Genomic DNA, 20,707 nt, shown 5'->3' with positions numbered 1-20,707 from the left:
GGAGAACTCTCCTCCCTTCCAACATCCACCCGCTGGAGTCCTCCCTCTGGGCCCCCCACCCCTTCGTACATTAGCGACCTCTCCGTCATTAGTTTCTCCAGCAACGGGAGGGAGGGGGGTGGGCTCAGGGGCTCGTGGTGGGTGAGTACGTCTGGGTTGAGACCAGCTCTTGGCTGTCGCGGGTTGCCTACCGGTCCCTGGACCAGGATGGCGAGGAGAGGCACAGAAGGAGCCTTTCCCCAGGAGGGGGGCTTCTGAAGAGCCTTGACGCTGGAGGTCAGCCTTCCCAGGTAGACCAGGCAGGAACCATGACCCAATGAGCTCATTTCTACTTTATAGTAAGGCTACTTTAGCAGAATCTTGCAAGTCTGAGAGGACAAATCTCCCACCATCTCTTTTACCCCCAAGAAATTAGGGAGGGACTCTTCTGAGCCTCTTGCCTCGCCCATTATCCAGCTGTGGGCTATTCCCTCTCTTATCTGACCGTTCCCTTGGCGGTGTCTCTGGGCCCAGTCTCAGACCCTCATTTGCTCGGTTGCCCCTACTTCCTTGCAACTTTTCTAGCTGGTACCTTTTAAAGCAGTGTTTCTCAAACTTGGCCACTTTAAGACAGGTGGACTCCAACTCCCAGAATTCCCCAGCCAGCATGGGTGGCCAAGTTTGAGAAACAAGTATTAAAGTTCTTCCGTGATCAAAACTCAGTGTGTGAACCACCATATTCCAAGAAGAGCCTCACCATAACACACCACAAGAGCATTATTTTCCATTCTTTGAAGAATCCCTGGGGCAGAATTTGCCCTTCCTACCACAGATACTGGCCAGGCTGACATTTTCAACAAGTTGCCCGCCGCAGCCTCAAGATCCCTTCCCTGACCCGTCGTGGCCAGCTCAGATCCCTTCAACGCGTCGGCGGGGATGAGATTTTCTTTTTGCACCCGTGCGCATCAAGCGGCATTCGCCTTTTTGGAGCCCCTGGCAATCCTTTCTGATTTTAGCCCCCCGGAACTGTTGGATATTGTCAGCAAACACGGCCCCTTCGCTGTTCAGCCATAACCCCAGATCATTTAGGTACGAGCTAAAAACCAGCAGTTCGAACCGATTCCTCGAAAGCTCTGCGCGTCTTCGGTCTGAGACCGGTCCGTTTGTTTGCACGCCTTTTCTCTTTTTTAGTCGGCTGCAATCGCCCCGTAGCCGGCCGATGTAGCGACAGGCTTTCTGCAAATCCGAGCATTACCTCTACATGCCTGTCAGTATCCTCACAGGGCAGTGAGACGTACGTTGGCCATGATGGTTTCTTTTAGGGGAACCTTGTTTCTCTGTGGGCTTGCTCGTTTCCCCCCCACCCCCGGAAACTTTTCCCTAGGATGCATGTTCAATACCTGGCCAATCACTTCCTATTTTCCAGTCCGTGGGAACAGAGTCCAACTTTAAAAGGAAGCTGCAGATGTCTGTGATTTAAGTTCTTTAAGAACTCTCTGGACCTCAGGTTTATTTATCTTTCAGTGCATCCCTTTGGCTCTTAATGTGTCGTTTCTATCGAAAAAGCCAGCTCAGGAATCTGTTCTGTGTTTTCAGCACTGGAGCCAGAAGCAAAACATTCATTCTGTCTCTCTGCCATTTTCCTATCCAGTTTTGGCACTCCGATAAGGCCCTCTGGGTCCTTCTCCCAAATATATTTGAATAATTTTTTTGTTGTTTGTCTTAATGTCCTTTGTTTTTCTTTGCCATCTTCTTTTATCGACTGCTGGTATATCTTTTGCCAGAGTTTATGTTCTTTTTTTTTTGTTCTTCTAATCTGGGTCAGCTTCCTTTCTTCTGGATTTATTTTCAAGGAAGTTCTCTTCCTTTGCATCCTTAACCCTCTCATTAACCATCGATGAACAAACGGTGTCCTCTTTTCTTTCTGGATCAGAAGTATACAGGCTGGCAAAGATTCTAATATCGTCGTTTTGAAGCCTCTCTAATCATGGTGGAGAGAATTGACGTTCTTGACTGTTCCTTCCAACTTTCTTGACACCAGTTCCTCTTCCTTCTGAAATCAAGGGCGACCATGTTGGACTCTCTTCAGCCATCACCCACTTGCAGGCATGTGGAAGGTTGTAACCTTTTGATCGTGGTTTGCAAAGAGTTCTGTAACTTTTAGATCTTGGACAAGATTCTGTGCCATCTTGAGGAACAAGTCCAGTGTGGCAAATCTCTTGTTTGCTCTGATGGGCCGTTCCTGGGCACAGTCATTTAGCATATTTAGAAATTGGGTTTCTTTATCGCAGCCAGAATGTGCACGTTCTCAGTCTAGCACGAGGGTGACGGAAATAGCATTGATGGTCCTGATTCGTTTTCAGATGCCTCTCCAATTTCATTTTCCTTCTGTAGGACATCTAGAACTTCTGGCCATAGTTGTCCCTCGTAGTAACTCACCCCACAGTGGTTGAGCGGAAGAGTTTGCTCTGTTGGTGAGTTCTGCTTGATGGGTTTCCGTGCCTGCTGAAGTACAGGATCACCCCACCTCCAATGCACTCTCCCATGTCCTTTCGGGAGCGCGTAGATGTTTTCTTCTGACCTCCAGCACTTCAGCTGCCCTGTTGTGATATGGAGGCCCTCAGCTCTCGCACGTCAGCACCTACACACAGTCTCGCCCGGAGATTTATTATGGCATGCAGCTTTCTCCTTATGACCTTGTGCTTTCCTTGATTAGATGTACTCCTTTTCAAGATTCAGACCGTCCTCTTAGAAGAGTTTTCACTCTCCCCCTTTTCCTAAAGTGGACGCTCTTTGGTCCTCTTAAATCCTACCTGGAATCAGTTTAAAAGCTCTCCTGCCACCGTTTTGATAGTGGGGATCCTCCTGATCCAAGGCGGACCAACCTTTTCTACCAAGTAGAAACCTACCCACTTGGGTTGCCCTGAATGATGTCAATGCCTCACGATGTGACCTTTTCTCCCACCACTCTTATCTCACTCACCCGCCGAGATTGTTTGGCTTGGCTTGTCCAGTTGTCTTGGCGTGCAGGACAGAGAGTGTTTCCAAGAAGGAGGTCCTGGATTTCTATCCAACAGCCTAAATTTGGCTTCCAGGACCGCTCAGCTTCCTTTCCTCATGTGCTTGGTTCCAAGTAGCAGACTATCAAGACCAGTGTTTCTCAACCTCAGCAACTTTAAGATGTGTGGCCTTCAACTCCCAGAATCCCCCAGCTAGGGGGATTCTAGGAGTTGAAGGCCACACATCTTAAAGTTGCTGAGGTTGAGAAACACTGGTCTAGACAACTTGTGGTAGCCACAATCTTTGCATCAGGCAGACAAGTCACCATGGGGTTGAAAATCCTGCTACACACCTGTTGATCAGTGCTTCTAATAACCGAATTCACCATGACAAGGAGACCATGTCTGCCCAAAGGCACGCTTCAGTACAAGAGCCACCTGTTCACCCCATCTCAAAGCTCCTGCCGTCTCTCCATCCTGGCATCCTTCTGCCCCAAGAGCTGTTTTCTCTGTGCCAACCACAACATCTCAGCCTCTCCCTTGGTCTGCCTTAAGGGGACAGGGCAAAGCAGGAGATCCATTAGTTTGGCTCCACACCCCGGATTTCTGCCCAGAGGGTGACAGTCACTCAGATGACCCTCGCAACGATACCTGGAAGAGACCATCCAGTCCTGCTGCTGGATATCTGATGCCAACATCAAGTTATTTCTTAGGGTTTATTTAGTTGGAGCATCAAGATCCTTGAAGTATCAGGAGGAGAGAGGACAGATGGATGCTTAACTCATGGATCAGGACCAGGTTTTATGCTTGGAAGAAGTCAGAGGAGGAGGATAGAGCTTCATGGCTCTCTCCTGACGGGGTGAACACAAAGTATGGACTTGGTTCTTCCCCAACCTGGTGCCCTCCAAAGGTAGAGGACTATCACCACATCATCCCCAACTTTGCTGGTGGAGATGATGGGAGTGGTGGGCCCACACCTCCAAACAGCAGCTGGCTGGAGTAAAACTCTTCTCCCCAAAGCCGCTGCTTCCTGTCTCCCCCCCTTTCTTCATCATGCAGCCTAAGATCTGGGCTGTGCCCACATTCAGGGGGGTGGGAGGTAGCGGCTGTGCAAGATCGCTGCCTCAGCTGTTTTCTTAAGTTTGTGTTTCTTCTCTGCTGCTCTGAGAATGTGACGGAGCTGTGCATTTTGAGGATCGGTTTGGTCAAAGGTCCTTGTTTTCACAGCCTGTTTGCGGGACGGGGGGTGGCTGTTTAGGCCCTTAAGTTGTGGGGAGGGAGGGGGGCTGCAGGCCCATCCCCCTGGCCACACGCTGCTGTGGCTAGGCTGACAGGTCAGTGTGTGTGCGTGCGTGTGCATGTGCGCGCATGCGGGCATGTGACTTGGCCAGATCTCCAGTTTGCAGCTTGGAAAAATGGTCAGGCTGGAAATCGTGGCTGGTTTGATCCAAAACGCTGGATCTCTCCTTCGGTTCAGGTTCAGGATTTCTGAAGGCGCTTTCCTGGGCAGCTGAATCAAATGGAATTTATTTTTAACCCTTCACCCCCAAATGGACGAGCTAGCTTTGAAAAGGGTGGCCTGTTTTTAAGGGGGGGGATTAAAGTGGGGAGGTTTTGCTAAAGGGGCCAAAAGGGCAGCAAGCAGCTTAGTTTCTAGCGAACACACACGTGCGTGCCTGTGTGTACGCACACACACCCCCAGAGTTTCTGAAGGGCTTTTAAGAAAACGAATCCAGAGCCATGTTCGCAGATGATTCAGACATGGAGCACTGAACCCTTCCCAAAGGAGCGGCTGTTTTATGGAAGCAGAAGGAAGCAGCGGATCAAAACATCTCTGGTGGGACAAGCCCTAAGTCAGTGTTTGTCAACCTTGGCCACTTGAAGATGGGTGGACTTCCACTCCCAGAATTCCCCAGCCAGCCAGGCTGGCTGGGGAATTCTGGGAGTGGAAGTCCACCCATCTTCAAGTGGCCAAGGTTGACAAACACTGCCCTAAGTAGATGGCTGTCTGGAGCCTCAGTCCCTGGGCTCCGTAGAACAGCCTTCTCCAACCAGGTGACCCCATGGGTGTTGGATTTCATTTTTAGCACCTGCTTAAGGGATTTGGGGAGATGAATCCCCCCCACATCAAGAGGGTACCGGGGCGGGGCAGATTAGAGACATGGTGCAACGCAGATCTTGCCCTGGGCCATCCAGCAACTTGCAAACGCTTGGCGCGATGTGTCTCATTGCTCTCGGAAAGGCTACGCTGGGCCATCCCGTCGACGTTCGTGTCGCTCCTCCGTCAACCTCCGTCTTCTCAACAGGCCTGCTAAGCAGACCCTCCCTGCAGGATGGGCCGGTCTCTGGCTCCCGTTAAGCTGCCCTGGCCCAAATTTAGCCCTCTGCTAACCCGCGGGGAAGGGCGATTCCAGCCGGTGCCAGCCTCCTGGAGGCTTGAAAAGGGAGCCCACGACTCTGGTTCTCCTCCACTCCCCCTCCAGCCTGCTCCACCCCAGTTATGCCCCTCTTCCCCACACGATTATCTCATTTGGCAGCTGATCTGTCCCGGGGCTGGGGACAGGCGGCTTTGGGGTCAGATGTCAACAGGTTGGAATGCTTTGGGCTTGCAAGGAAAGGGGTCTGGGGGGGTGGAAGACCAACAGAGGGAAGTCCTGCTGTGTGCTGCAGGGGAGGGGAGGCAGCGAACTTAAATTAAAGGCAGATGCAAAGGATTACACGCGGAGAGGAAGCACACTCAACTTGCACAAACGCTGTTTAATCTGTTAACACGGAGCAGGATTTTCCGTCTTTGTGCTCGTGTGGGCTCCTCGAGTGTGGAAGGGCAGCCCCAAAGATCCGCTCTGGTTTGGATCTCCTGTAAAGCTGAATAAATCAGCTGATTAAATTGGGAACTGTTTTAACGATACTTAAATGGAAAAATATGAGCGACCGCACGGAGGCCCTTTTTAAAGATAACACTAAATATCTGCTCCCTATGGAATTGAGGTCCTCTTTGGAGGTGATTTAATGCTTTTTTTGAATGTATTAATCTAACCCATTCATCAGATGATGCAACGGTGGATTTAAATGCCCAGATAAAGATCGGAGCAAACTGGAGATGGATAAATCTCTGGGCAAAGAGATGGGAAATTGCTTAAAAATGGGAGCACAGTTGGTGGCGATGCTATTTCCTCCACCACCCCCGCCCACCCCCCCAGTGTGCCTCAGCTGAACAGGTCGAGCAAGGTTTTACATCTGAAAAGCTGCCACACCTTTCTAAGGAGGCCAGGGAGAACCTGACGCGAGCACCGCCGCCCGTATCTTCACGGGGAAGTGACACCTTCCCCCAAATGGGGTTCCCATCTTTCAAGAAGGCGATTTGCCCGTCTCCAGCCGAAATGGAAAATGAAATCTGGTCTAACCGAGCCTTGCGGAGGAAGCAGAGAAATTGCCAGTTAGAGTTTTGAAACAACCAGGTGTGTTTTTCTTTGCTTGCAGGATCCCATTTTCTCATTGTCGAAGTGCGTGTTTGGAGAAACAGAAGGGTTCCTGAGTAAATAGAAGGATGTCGCTGGGAACGGATAAAAAACCAGGCGAGGCCCGGGAGCAGTTCTTCCGACTAACCATTTTGCTATTAGCTTCTGCCTTTTAACGAAATTGGCTAGTCGGAAAAAGCACTCCCGGGCCACGCCGGGTTTTTTGGCCACCGTAGACCTACACGGCTGTCCTGGTACAATGGGAACAGGTCCCTTGTAGTTCCCGGGTGGGATTTAGCGCCAGGACTTTATTTCCACGAAGCGGAAATCCAGTCCAATCAAAGGCAAAAGGAAGGCCCATATGCGTCTGCGTTGGTGATCTGCGTTGCTTCTGTGCAGGTGCGTTGGGCCTCTCCGTCGGGCTGATGTGCTGCTTCCCTCCTGCAGGTTCCAGAACGAGGGGGGCTACGTCTTGTACCCCCAGATCGGCGACCGCTTGGACCTCATCTGCCCCCGCTCAGTGCCTCTCGGCCCCTTCTCCACCGAGGACTACGAATACTACAAGCTGTACCTCGTGCAGACCGAGCAGGCGGAGCGCTGCGAGATCCTGCGCGCCCCCAACCTGCTGCTGACCTGTGACCGCCCCGAACACGACATGCGCTTCACCATTAAATTCCAGGAGTACAGTCCCAACCTCTGGGGCCATGAGTTCAAGTCCAACCAGGACTATTACATCATCAGTAAGCCTCCTTTTTGCTGTATTTATTTATTCATTCATTCATTCAATGTACAGGTAGTCTCTGAGTTAAGAACGCCCAGTTTAAGGACGACTCATAGTTAAGAACGGAGCCTATTGTAGCAACGTTTGAGTTACATCCGCAATGGTTCGAGTTCATTACGCAATACTATTTGTACAGTGCTATACGATCATGTTGTTCTGGCTTACGTACACATTCGACTTACGGACAGACCTTGGGAACGGAACTCGTCCTTAAACTGGGCCCCCCCAGTATCCAGCCACCTCTCTCAAAATACATGACTCTGGGCAGCTAACAATGCTTAAAAATGGGATCAAACCAATATCACAAAAGTATGAATAGCAGAAAAAAGCAGTCCTGGGGGAACCCGCCTATCGCCACAATTAATATAACCATACAGCTTCCCCACACCTCCAAGGCCCCGAGCTTGATGACAAAACCAGGTCTTCAAGGTCTTGCGAAAGGCCAGCAGGGTTGGGGCAAGTGAAGGCAGGGGCCATGACAAAACAGGCCCTTTTCCTGGGCCCTGCCAGATGGCACGTCCGGGTGGACGGGAGCGTGGCTCTCCTGCCAGATCCAAGCGCCAGCGGTCTTTTCAGTTGCTTTCGAGAAGCCAAGATCGCCAGGGAATGGCCTCCATCAAAGGCACCGAGCGGTCAGATACAGCAGCAAGCCCTGGCTTGAGAGAGCCCTGAGTGTTTTGCTCTCGTTTCGATAAGGCATCTCGGCCCTCTGGGGCAGATGCTGGACACGGTTGGGGGCAGATTCAGAGGAACAGGGAAGGGCCAGGAGTAATGAGAGCGGGGGGGGGGAGCCACTTTCAGAGGAGGAATGAGGGGGCCGGGGGGCTTGGGCATGGTTTCAAGACTTCAGCCAGCGTGGCTGTGGCTCAGCGCATCTGGGAAACCCGGCTTCAGGAAAGCGGGGGGCGGGGGGGCGAGATACAGATGGAGAAGCGAGGTTCCCGCACTCCCCCACTTCATCCTTTGGTTGCCATTGCTCTAGATCCAGCTGTGCTTTCACACCTGGGCACCCTGGAGCCCCCCCTCCATTGAAACGGGGCTGGGGGAATCTTCCTGCGGATCAGAAGGCCAAGGGCAGGGAAAGCCTCCCCTTTCCAAAAGAGGGGTGGGCGAGTCCACGGAAGCTGTTGCCGACCCCCTCCCATTCCCTGTCCCCCCCCGCCTGCCCACCCAGCATCCCTGTCACATCATCCCTGGCTGCCTGGGGTAGCCCTTCAGCCATTGCCATGGCAACTCTCTCCCCGCAAATCTGTACGAGCTGGCGACTTGGCTGTGCCACTGCCACTGCGTTGTGGTAACCAGCCAATTTTGCACTCACACACACACACACACACACCCGCACACTCCTGCCCAAATGCACCCCCGCACCAGCATGCTCCCCTGCCGTTGCATGGACGTCTCTCCACTTCCCCCTCCCTTCCCGGTGCCTGGTTCTGGAAAGCCCCCACCCACACCCAGGTTGCCGTTTGTGGGACGCGGCTGGCGGTGGGTGGCTCTCATTACGGGAGGGGTCTCGGGCTGGGTGGGGTTGGGGGGCGCCGCGTTGGGCCTGGGCGGATGGACCGTCTCCTTGCAAAGGATTGTGGGGGCTGGCTTTCGGCTCTTGCTCCTCCACATGCTCAGCGACCCACTCCCACAGACACAACGTGTGCCCACCCGCACACGTGCCCTCCTCCCTTCTTTGCCTTCCATCTTCGTTTCTCTCTGCGCCTGTGTGCCCGTGGGCAAGGAGATGCTGTTGAAAGGGAGAGGTCTGCCTGCTCTGGATGCCCTCTCCGGGCGCCGCTCCCCAGCCACCGCATCTCTGCTGGGCTAGGCGGGCGGGGGGAGAAACCTAGACGCGGAGGAGGATCCTCAACTCTTTTTAAGAAGGGGGGCATTCAAGGTCACCTGCTTCTCTGACAGCCCGTCTCAACCTGCCCCAAATGCCTTCTGTCACCCCCCTCCAAGCAGCCGATGCGAGCACCTCTCCAGCAGCCGCCGCCGCCTCGGTGCTGGCCTGGTGTCTTTTTGGTGATGGCGCGGCGTTGTTGACCCAGTTTTTTTCCTTTTTCAGATGATTTTATGCCCAGCCAAGCATGAGGGAAGAATGGAAGACAGCTGAGTGGAAGGAAAGGAGGAAGCTGGCAATGGGCGGGGGTCCCCAGGGGAGCTGGGTGGGCCATCTAGGGCAGGGAGGGATGGAGAAGGCAAGGAGAACTGGCAAAAAACCAGCTGCATCTTACGATGATGGTCAGCAAGGGCCTCCAAGAGAAGTTTGGGAGGAGGGAGTGTGAAGATATTCGGAAGGATAGGGAAGATCATTGTACCATTTCCAGGAGGAGAGTGTCCTTGACCATGCGTAGAGTGCATTTTCCTCCGAAACTGCCTCTGCTCGAACGCCCTGGGTGTGGCTTCCAGAGAGCCTCGGCGCCTTCTGTTTTGCAAAAGGAACCCTTTGAACTCCTTGACGTTTCATCTGCTGACGAATACCAGAGAAAGTGTTTTTCATTTTTAATCCATCTTCGGGGTGGGGGTCAGATAAAGAAGCGACACCCCAGGAGTGTTGGGCAAGGAAAGGAAAAGCTGCAGGAGGAGCCCCACGACTGGGGCCTCATTTGGTGCCCGGACAATTATTCTGGGGAGAACTTCAGCTGTACCTGGTTGTGTCAAGACTTTCCTCTGTTCCCCCCCTCCGCTGGCCTGGCATCGAACACCGATGGGCTTGGCTCACCCACCTCCACCGGCTTTCCCTTAAAAAGCCCCCAAACCCTGAAGCGCGCTGGCAGCGGTCGTTTCTGAAAATGTCGGCCGTGACCCCACCCTCCTTGCCACCGCCCAAGGGGTTGATGCCTCCCTGGCACGCCCTCCACTCCTTCCTGGACTCCCAACCAGTGCCAGGAAAAGATTTCAGTTTGGACCCCACCCAGACCTAGCCGGTATCTTTCTTTCCCATAATGCCCTGCCCTAACTGAAGGCATTGTGGGAAAACACAATGGCGTCTCTTGCAACGGGTGCTGATTATAGCCTTAATTGCTGGGGTCAGCCTTGCGGGAGACATGGAGGACTTGGCTTGGTTGCTGCTGCGGGTGCCAGTCTGCCAACCGCAGGCGGTAGATCACCAGGAGCCTAGGATGGAAGAACTGTAGAGTTGGGACTGCGAGTCCCCCAATTCCCATGGGAGTTCTGGGAGCTGGGAGTGTCCATTTGGGGAACCCTGTCTGGTAAACGTGGCTCGCTTGTGCCAGCTGCACAGAATTGTGGTGCCATCTCCCCCCCCCTTCAACCTATGTTGTGTTTTGGATTAAGCCAGTTCACGTATGGAGGCTGGGGGGTGGGGTGGGATAAGACTCCCCCCGACACCTTTGAGGCAGTGTTTTAAATGGCCTTGGTTCTTCCCTCTGCAGAGAGCTACGGAAAGCGACGGGAAGAGGGAAGGCTCAGCCCTAGCAACATGGTTTAATGTAATCACGACTTGATTACAAATCAAATGGCGAAAATCTCCTTTTCCCTCCTCCTGCTTTCACGAGCAGCAGGCCTCCTCAGGTTTCCTCCTTGGTAGGGCAACCTTGGCCTGCGTGAGCACCCCGTTTTTGCAAATGAGAGGCGAGTTGGACAGAGATCAAGAGGATGCTCCCGCCATTTGTCTGCCCGGCTGTGATTGGACAGGTCTGAGTCCGTGGCATGTTGGCAGAGGTGCCAGCCAGCACGTTCCCCTTCCTCGTTCCTTGCATCCCGAGTCAGCCCTGCCGCCCAAGGCATCCCCTGCGCCATCCTGGCATCGCCTTAGATGCCCCTGCACGGCTCTGGCTGCCAGGGAGACGGCTTCCGAGCCAGGATGGGGTTGGCGTTGGCACGGGGCGTGTCAGGACAGCCTGCCTGCCTGCCTGTTTGGCACCCACGGTTCCAGCCAGCCTTGGAAGAGCAGCTGCATTAAAATGCCTCAGGATTGCAGTGGCTCATTAACAGATCATGAGGGGATCCTTGTCTGGGCAAACATTAAACATCATGTTTAAATATTAAATGGCCCTGCAGCCATAGGGTGGGGCTGCGAGAATGCAGGCGGGTGGATGGACGGGCATCTGAGTTGCTGGGCAGGTGGATCTGCCGGGTTGGGCCCTCCGTACTCATCCCCCACGAGGCCACAGGCCCGGTTTCCCGTCCGGGCAAGGGAGGGAATGTTGGCTTTTTCTTGGAGTCCCTTCCTCTGTCCTCCCCAGGACTGTCCGCAGGGTATGGTCAAGAGGACAGCCGTGATGGTGAGACTGAAGCTCCGCCCATATTTTATGACATGGCCACCATCTTGACTTTTCCGACCCTTCCCTGCAGACCCGGATCCTGCCCTTTCCTTCCCCTCTTGTTCCACACAGGGCGCTTTGCAATCATCTTCCTATGCAACTCACCCGTCTGATTTTATTTGTTTAAAATACGTCAAGGGTACTCTCAGGGCCCACAGCAAAACTGGATGTCAGAGCTTGCAGGTTTGGGGCAAAACTGAAAAATTAAATAGTAGATGAAACCAGCACTTCTGAAGCCACGGCACTTTTTTTCAGTTGAAAACTTCTCTTTTTTTCATCTCTGCCTTGGGCCAGGAATGGGCAAAACCAGCCCCGTGTGAGACTCTGTAAAAGCAGCCATCTTGTCCAAATTCCTTCCGTGGTGATCCTTCAACTCATTGCCTGGGTCTCATTTTGAGAATGCAACGAAGGTTAAGTTAAGGTTTCCTCCAGGTCCGTCACGCCAAGCCATGCAGGCTTCTGCTCTGTCTCGTACCCGGTGGAGAGGTGTTAAAAACCGCTGAACCGGGTTCCTGTTTCTTGTCCCAAAGTCCTACAGATTCCAAAGCAGCTGAGGTTCCCAGACAGTCTTCAGGGCCGGTCCCACGTACAGTCTGTTGCAGTAGCCTAACCCAGGACGGGTGTTAATCTCAAGCTTTTGTTTCTCCCACAGCAACCTCAGACGGTACCAAGGAAGGGCTTGAGAACATGAAAGGTGGTGCCTGTCTTTCCAAAGGCATGAAAGTTGTGCTGAAAGTTGGACAGCGTAAGTTGTCTACTGGGGCAGATGCTGCAACTGGTGGCTGGTGGGGGAGGAACTGAGCTGTGGGGCTGGGAAATCCTGTCTTCACTGTGGGAGGGATGAGCTTGGGGGGGAGCGCACTTTGTGCTAGAGAAGGGCACTCTGTCAGCCAGAATCTCCTGGGGAAGGTAATGGTATGCTGGAAAGACCTTGGGAGACGGGGTGAAGAGACGCTGCCAAGGGAATGGTCAGATAAGAGATAGCTTAGCCCTCAGCTGGATAGTGGGTGGGGCAAGAAGCTCAGAAGAGACCCTCCCTAATTTCTCAGGCTGTAAAGGAGAGGTGGGGAAGGATTGTATCTTCATACTTGCAAGATTCTGTCAATGTAGCTTTACAATAAAGTAGAATTAGCTCATCTGGTTGCAATTCCTATCTGGTTTACCCTGCAAGGCCGACAGGAACGGAGCCGCGTGGGGCGGAATAGGGAAGGCAGAAATTAGGAGAGGAAAGATGTCCTTAGGGGTACCTGGGTGCGTCCTGTCACAGTCACTCCAGCAGCCGCCAGGTCTGGGACAGCTGCTGCGTGACCCAGATCAAGTCAAGAATACCCAGAAATTAGAAGTCAGCTGGAAAGGAAGGGAGGAGTGAAAACCTTAGAGAGACCTGTTACCTGCCTGTCGTCCATCTCTACAAGCCCTGCTTCTTGATGGCACCAGTAATTAAATAATTACTGCGCGCGCACACACACACACACACACACACACACACACTATGCAGTAATTATTTAATCTCATAAATAAACAGAATCAACAGGTCTGCCAAGGAAAAGGGCCTCCGTTCAGGGGGTTGGAGGTGGTGGTTTTGATTTGCAGTGGCCAAGTAACTTCCTGGCCCACCTTGACCCTGTCCTGTCCTCATTTCCGTACCCCCAGATTTTGGATGGGGTTGCTGGGAGGTCAAAACAGAATCGAAAAGCATTGGGGGGACTGTATTCTTTGGCAAACTCTCCTGTCTAGAGTTGGTTTTTAATTTATGCGCTCGGATGGGGAGGGGGCTGTGGCTGAATTTGATTTCCCTCCTAAAAATCCATCTAAAAGTTTCCAAGTACTTAAGTCAGCTAAGGAACTGCATCAAGAAGTCCCAGATTTTGTCCATCTGGGTGGGCTATGGAAACAAAGCAAATTTAAGGCTGGGGTTTTATCGCGTAGGAAAGGGGGAGAGGCCTAGAACTCTAGCAGGGGAGGTGTTAAAATCAGGAATCCTCACTTAGAGGTGGGATCCATTGGGAGTGGCGCCCCCTGAAGGTAAAGAGGTAGCAGTGCAGTCGAGGGGCCTTCCGTATCCATCTAGGGGCAGCAGTCTATCGCAATGGCCTTCGTTGGCACCATCTTATTGTGTTTGACTACAGATCTCTTAATCCCCAGCCAGCATGGGAATTATAGGAGCTGCCACCCAACAAATTGGAAGTTAAGGGATTCACTTGGCAGCAGCAGGAAGTAAATAGGAGCCGGGGTGAGCCCTGTCTCCCTCTGCAGGTAACACCAGGTCCTGCAACTCACCTTTGTTCAGGGCGCAGACTAGTGGCCGGTATGGGGTACTGCAGGCTCATCTGCCCAGCTCCAGCGGTCCCCAGCTTGGACATTACCATAGCGTAAAGGTTAGATTGTGACTTCCTTAGGAGTGGGCCAACCTTCTTAAGATGCCATGCTCCAGACCCACAGGACTTGTTACTGTTCGTCTTGGCAGGATGCAGGATTCTCTGCGACTCCTAAGCGGGGCTTATCTTCTGTTCCATTTCAGAGCCAGCCTCTAAAAGGCATTCTCTCACCATAACCTTGTTAGTTTTTAAGGCTGGAATCACCATCGTTCTTACCTGTTGTGTATGTTCATACAGGATGCTCAGTTTGTTAAAGGCAACAGATTCATTTGCATGACAGGATAAGCTTAGATCAGGGTTTCTCAACCTTGGCAGCTTTCAGATGGGTGGACTTCAACTCCCAGAATTCCCCAGCCAGCAAAGCTGGCTGGGGAATTCTGGGAGTTGAAGTCCACCCATCTGAAAGTTGCCAAGGTTGAGAAACACTGGCTTAGATAGTAAGGAACTACCCTTGGCTAGCAGCTTAGTGTGCTGTGGGAACACAACTCCTTTGATGAGTTTATGGATCCTTGTATAACGTGTACACAGAAACTAGGTAAAATCAAGTCAAGGCCCTTGTGTGAATGGCAGCCATGTGTATCCAAGGGGGGCTTAAGATGGTGACTGTAATGTGTGCTCAAAGCTGTGCCCCTCTTTACATGTGGGTGCTCATGGAAAGGGCAGGGCTTTGATTGTACGATCAGAACTGCCACCTTCACTTATTTTGATCCACTCCCCTCGCAGATGTCCCTATGGCAGCTGTTGGGTGCCAGGGAGGGGACCAGAGTGACTGTGTTGGGGTGTGGAGCATTTCTCGCTGTTTGGACTTCCCCGCCTTCCTCGGCCCCAGTTTTCCCTTTGCCTACCCCTTCTCTTTGCCCACCAGATCCCAACACTGGCTCCAAATCCCAGAAGTCCGTACCAGCCTCACCTGCTGACAAGGAGCGAGGGACGCCAGGTGCTGCCGAGCCCAACAAGGAGATGATCCCAGGTACGGCCCTTCTTCCATGCCACCCCTGGCAATTTCTCTCCACCTCCTAGCCAGGCCGTTGAGCACCCTTCAAACGTCGCGTTGCAACTGTCATCACCCTAAGCCAGCAGGATTAGTGATCTGCCAGCTGGGAGGGAAGTTGCAGTCCTAGAGGGTTGAGATAGCTGCTGTGGAACCCAAATATTTCCCACTGCACTGAACCTTTCTGGAAGATTTCCTGGAGGTCCTGGCTGTCTTCCTCCTTTCCCTTTCTCTCCTCCTCCCATAGCACACACAAGTACTCCTCTGGAGGGCCTGAGCAAAATCTATTCTTTTCCACAAATGCCTGGCACATAAATGAAAGGCCCCTGGACAGGAGACTCACTTGTAGCCATAGACATTGCTAGAGTAGAAAAGGAGGTGGTTACCTCCAAACAGATGGAGGACCAGGGTCCTGGCTTCCTGCGTCTGGTCTCCCAGGTGACCTTCATGTCAGCTGAGATTGGAGATTTAGCTGGGGCAGAAGCAGTGGGTCAGCCTTCTCCCCTATTTCCTGTCTCAGTCTAGGTAACAGACCTGATACTTTGGCAACCACAGACAGGGAAGCGGCGGGGGAATAGTGGGTTCCCCGTGAAGAGTTTGTCTGTCCTATCCTCTTTCAGCAGGAATAGAAGAGGGAATTGGAGGGGGGCAGGGTAGGAAGTGATGGGCCTTGAAGACTGAACTATCCCTGCGAGCCTGGCCGAGGCAGGTTTCTGGAAGGCAATTAGTTCTATTAATCGGAGTTGACGGACACTAACGATTGGCTGGGCAGGCAGGTGTTCCTTTGGGACTGCACGATGCACCAGCCACTTTTCAACCATTTGTGTCCATTGTCAGGGAGGGTCAGAGCTTTTCCCTGTCCTCCTCCGGCCCATGGCGGTCTAACAGGTTGGTTCAATGGGAGCAAGACTAATGCCTGCTTTCCTTCCCCCACAGGACCCCCCTCTGGAAACACCACCGGGAAGGTGGGTGGAGAAAATGGCCCTTTACCACAGTCCAACGTGCCCATCATTGCTGGCGCTGCTGGGGGAGCAGCTTTTGTCCTGCTGGTGGCAGCGGCCGTGACGGGGGCCCTGTGTTACCGCCACCACCGGGCAAAGCACAGCGAGTCTCACCACCCACCGTTGTCCCTCAGCACCCTGACCAGCCCCAAGCGAGCTGGCGGGGGAGGTGGCGCCAACAACAACGGTTCTGAGCCAAGCGACATCATCATCCCACTCAGGACTTCAGACAGTGCGTTCTGCCCGCATTACGAGAAGGTGAGCGGCGACTACGGCCACCCCGTCTATATCGTGCAAGAGATGCCACCGCAGAGCCCGGCCAACATCTACTACAAAGTATGAGGCGAGGGGTGGCTTAGCTGAGCTCCCACAGGCAGCCTTGGACCTCTGTGGTGGGCAAGCAAGGACTCGGAACAGACGGGGCACAATGGACATTGCCCCCCACGCTGCTCTCGCTCGACTCGGATGCTGCACCAAGAGGGGCTCGATGCACAGGTGCCTGGTTCCCCTCCAGTTATTTGAGGGGACACTGGAACTGAGACGTTTCTGCCGCAACGGAAGCAGGGACTCCTCTCCCCTCAGGATTCTGGCTTTCCAAGGAGAAACCGGACGAGGGATGCCAACCTCCTTCCGGTCAAGTCCGAGCAAATTTTATAGCGACAGCCCTTCCCCCTCCTCAGGACCCCTCTCTTGGCCTCAAAGCTGTCGATTCCTTGGCAGGGTCCAGCCCAAGTGTGAAGTTCAGCTCCCACCGGTGTGCCCACCTGCCAAAAGAGATTTGGGAGTTGAAGTCTCCAGCCTGTACTTCGCACACCCGTTTCTTCGCAATAATTCAATTCGATTGCCTTGTCTGTCTTTCTCTTTTCCCTTTGACAGCTTATTCACGGGCCGTGCTGATAAGGTTAGACATCTGGGGAGGGGGGTTAAAAGCAAACCCCCAGCGCTCTAAAGGGTTGCATTTCATGTTAGTGCCACAAATCAGAACAAGGAAGATTGCAGGTCTGCCTTATTCCAACCGCCGTGTGACCCAAAAGCAACATTTCAGATGTTTTTGTTTTTTGTTTTACTTTGAAAGTTCGCACAATTTTGGTATTTCGGCAGTGTTGCCTCTGCGAGATCTCTCCTTTTTGCCATGGGGTTCCTTCTGATGTAGCCTTGCGGACAAAGGGGCTCTTCCGCCGCTCGCCTGCATCTCTCCTCCCAAATCGCCAGTTCCCCGTAGACCAGACACACATGTACATCCAGTTCCCGTGGATCAGCGTGGGTGAAGAGCCCCTTTCTCTGCCAACGTTTGGATTGGGAACACTGTTGGGCAACGGAGGGATCCACAGATCGGACTCCGTTCCTGGGGAAGGGATCGGGGGTTTGTTTATCCGGCAGCAACCATTTTGAAGTCTTCTGCTCGGTTGCTCGAAGGAGATGACAAACAAAATGGCTGACCTTCCCACCAGTCCGTGTTGGAAGTAGGAGTTGCAGCGGGGTGGAAGGGGAAGATGAGTTCCTCAAAGTTTTCGTGTGTCTCTCTCCCCGCCCCCCTCGCAATTTGGGAGTGATTTCCCAAACGTTTGATGGAGTTTTGATGAAGTGGCAACATATCGTGTGTGATGTTTAGTGGAACGCCGAAAGAGGCGGGACGTCTTCTTGTGTTAGACTGGGAAACGTACGTGGGTCAACTTTCCCACGTGGGAAATTGACGTGGGTCAATTTTCAGGGGAAACTCTGGTTTTTTTCAGCTTTAACAGAAGATTTTTCGGTTGTTTGGTTTTGTGTTTTTTTTTTTAATCTGAAAGTTTCTTAGTTTCGTTGGTGGAATTTTACTGTTGGACATTGTTGATTATAGACGTTCTTGTGCAACATGTCTTGGACTCGTCTTTGCTTATTTCCTCCGCTCTCATCCCATTAAAAAATAATAATTAAAAAAAACGACAACACCGGTTCCTCCCTTGACGCCACCGTGGACCTTCAAGGGGCTGTGGGTCTTCTCGTCATAAAACCGTACAGCTGGGATAATTTGACCTCCACCGGACAGTGAAGATGGGTGGAATGCATTCTGTCCTTCCTGTGTTTTCTGGAAAAAAATGCAAGGGTGAAGTTCTGCTTGGGTGGGCTGTTCAGGGACTCGCCCTTTTGGTGAAAGGGCTCATATATGGCCTAAAGTCATCTGGGTGGGTGGGTGAGTGGGTGCACCCCAGCCTAGCTTTGAATAACAGCCAGCAGCTTGCTCTGATGTCCTGCTTGTCTGAAGGCAAGCAGAAAGCATTCTGCACATGTTCAAGGCTAGAACTGGAAACAGTTCTCAGGGCAAATAAGGGGGGAAAAAAAATCACTGGAGCCTGTCCTGAAAAAATGCATTCTTTTAGACAAAAGCCGCCTTGATGCTTGGGAAGAAGTGACACGCGGTTAGCAATGTTTGTCTGCCCTTTCAGCTCCCTGCCTCAAAGTCAGTTGATCCGAAATGGAAGCGGGCAGATTTTGGGCACGGGGAGCTGCGGCGCTCACGAGATTGGGCCGGGTTTCTCTCCTGGCCCCCAACAGCCATGCCCCCCACCCAAAGCCTCTCCGTCCCTTCTCAAGGCCTTGGACCGGCGGGCCCTGCTTTCCGCGTGACGGATGAGGACAGCGTGCGCAGCCCTGACTCCCCAGGGCTACGTCCGCCCCTTGTACCAGGGATCTAATTGAGGAGTCCCCCGCCCACTCGGCCATGCCTGGGCCTGCGTTAAGTAAACAGCAGCCAAGGGGAATCTATGGGGTGAGAATTTGGGGGAAGGGGAAGTAAGGGATGGGCCAGACAAGCACAAGCTTTTCCAGGAAAGTGTAATCTCCCGACGCTCCAATTTGTTCTGATTGCAACAGGCAAGTGTGTCCCCCATTGGGGGGCAGAACCTCCTCCTGCCCCCCATCTCTCCCTGCACTCCCCTCCTACCCCACCAACCCGAGTATGGGGGGCCTGTCTCCTCTTGCATCCAGATACCTTGTCAGCAGAGACCGGGAGTGATGAGGTTATTTTGGGAACAGGAGCAACGGCGTGCAACTCAGCCGTGCAAGAGAGATGCTGATCCTGCACCCACCCCGGCGAAGGAGGAGGGCAGAACTGGCCACGAAAGGGGGGGCTGGGAGAGAACACAAGGCGCCATATTGGGAGGGGGCTGTTGGAGAAGGAATTGGCTGCTGCGGAGGGGTGCACGGAGGCGCAATGTGATTCAGAGGGTGTCCCCACCATGGGGAAAGGGGTGCCGTAATGAAGGAGCGCCTCTCCCCATCTCCACAAGGGGGCGCCCTGCAGAAGATGCCACTTCTGCGACGCCCGGGTGGGCGACTTCTCCATCCTGCTCACCAGAGCAGGACCCGAACACGCGCAGCTGCTCTCCGCATCCTCCTTTGCCTCCCAGAAAGTCCTCTTCCCCCTCGACGTCCCTCTGCCTTTTTCTCTGGGCCGGTGGGCGTTTTTCCAAACGGAGCATTTGGCCACCGTCTCCTCCGCATTTTGCTTGCTAAGAATGCATTCTAGTCCACCTGGGGCCGAAATAAGTTTACGCTGGAGGTTCTCGCTTTGCTTTTTGCAGAGGGCGGGCTTCCATTGAGTTATTCTTCGTAAGAAGGGTCAGCACCAGACTGGGTGCCGAGCTGGCAGGTGGCAAGATGTCCAGAGGCTTGCAAAAGTTATGCGGGGGGGGGGCGTGATTGATCTTGGTGGGCGGGGTAAACCAGGCCATCCCAAAACAGAGTTTGGTTTGGCTCGGTGGTGGTCTGAGCACAGCCATTCCTTCAGACGTTTGGATTTATCATTTCAGGGTTTGCTAACTAAACTGAAACGTTTCCTTTCCTCTCTGTTTTCATTTTTTATGGAGACTTTGAAGTTGCCTTTCTGTTTTCTCCAGCGATGGATACAGTCGTCTTCCAAATATGGCCTTACAGACCGTGGAGATTCCAGCCCCATATTGAATGGGTGTGTGAAATTTGGATTAACCTTTAACTTTGCATAATTTGGGGTGGGGGTGAATGGAGAAAACCTTTCTTTCTCCCTCTTTCTCACACACACACACACACACACACACGGACACACACAAACCCAAAACCCAAGAGGACCACCTTGCCAGGACAGAAATGAATTGCCCGGACAAACGGATCCAGCAAGGAAACGGCTCCCTGGCTGCAAATCGCCCCTCGCGAGTCCAAGGGCCGTCATGAGTCAAAGGAGGGGTTTGGGGGAGCTCCCCCCATTGTCTACCATGGGAGTGCAGTGGGGGGGTGAGCCCATTAGCTCAGCCGGCTTGGCGGCTTGGCTGGGAGCCAGAGGTCGCCTGGGGTCACTCCGCAATTAGGTCACACATTCTCCTCCTGTCTCCAACTTGGAACAAGCTTTGCTAATGAGCCCGCGGCAGTTCGGGGTCCCCGGCCCTAGCCGGAGAGGGATCTACTGGAGGGAGGGGGGATGCGGGTCGCCCTTTTCCGCCTGCTTAAACTGCAGAGAGATCTAATGGGTTGATAAGTAGAGATTCCAGGGCCCTCTGCCCAGCTCACGCTGGAGTTTGCCTCCTTGTGGGTCTGGGAAGAAGGGGGGGGTCACCAGTGACAGAAGAGAATTAATCTGAGAGGCCCCTTAACCACAATCTGCCGGGTTCAGGAGTTTGCAATTGCTCCGGCCCCGTGAAACGGGTCACTCTGAAGGGCACACGAGCCTCCCCAAGCAGCCCCCATTCAGCTGGGGGCATCTTGCAAATCTGTCTTTGGCTGCTGGTGGGCTAGCCCCCCCCCCGGGGGGCCTGGGACTTGTTTGCCCTGCTAGGGAACATGGGAGGATGGGCCTGCACACCTGGTCAAGGGGAAAGAGCCTGATTGTCAT

At 53.2% G+C, this 20,707-nt stretch overlaps 1 protein-coding gene across 1 annotated transcript in view; it reads left to right on the top strand.

The window, feature by feature from the left end:
• The window catches only part of EFNB3 (ephrin B3), a 40,360-nt gene extending 22,581 nt beyond the window's left edge, over positions 1-17,779 (top strand). Inside the window, exons 2-5 of the mRNA XM_007442054.3 lie at positions 6,884-7,176; positions 12,147-12,239; positions 14,738-14,842; positions 15,800-17,779. Of these exons, the coding sequence (XP_007442116.1) occupies positions 6,884-7,176; positions 12,147-12,239; positions 14,738-14,842; positions 15,800-16,206 (898 nt within the window). The 3' untranslated portion in view covers positions 16,207-17,779. The remainder of the gene's footprint in view (positions 1-6,883; positions 7,177-12,146; positions 12,240-14,737; positions 14,843-15,799) is intronic.
• Positions 17,780-20,707: the final 2,928 nt, after the last annotated feature.

Source organism: Python bivittatus, unplaced genomic scaffold (genome assembly GCF_059951505.1).
Source record: "Python bivittatus isolate LINGU-HERP-01145 unplaced genomic scaffold, Pbiv_v1 ctg000370_np1212, whole genome shotgun sequence".
NCBI classification, from domain to species: domain Eukaryota; kingdom Metazoa; phylum Chordata; class Lepidosauria; order Squamata; family Pythonidae; genus Python; species Python bivittatus.
This window is presented reverse-complemented; position numbering and strand designations above follow the sequence as displayed.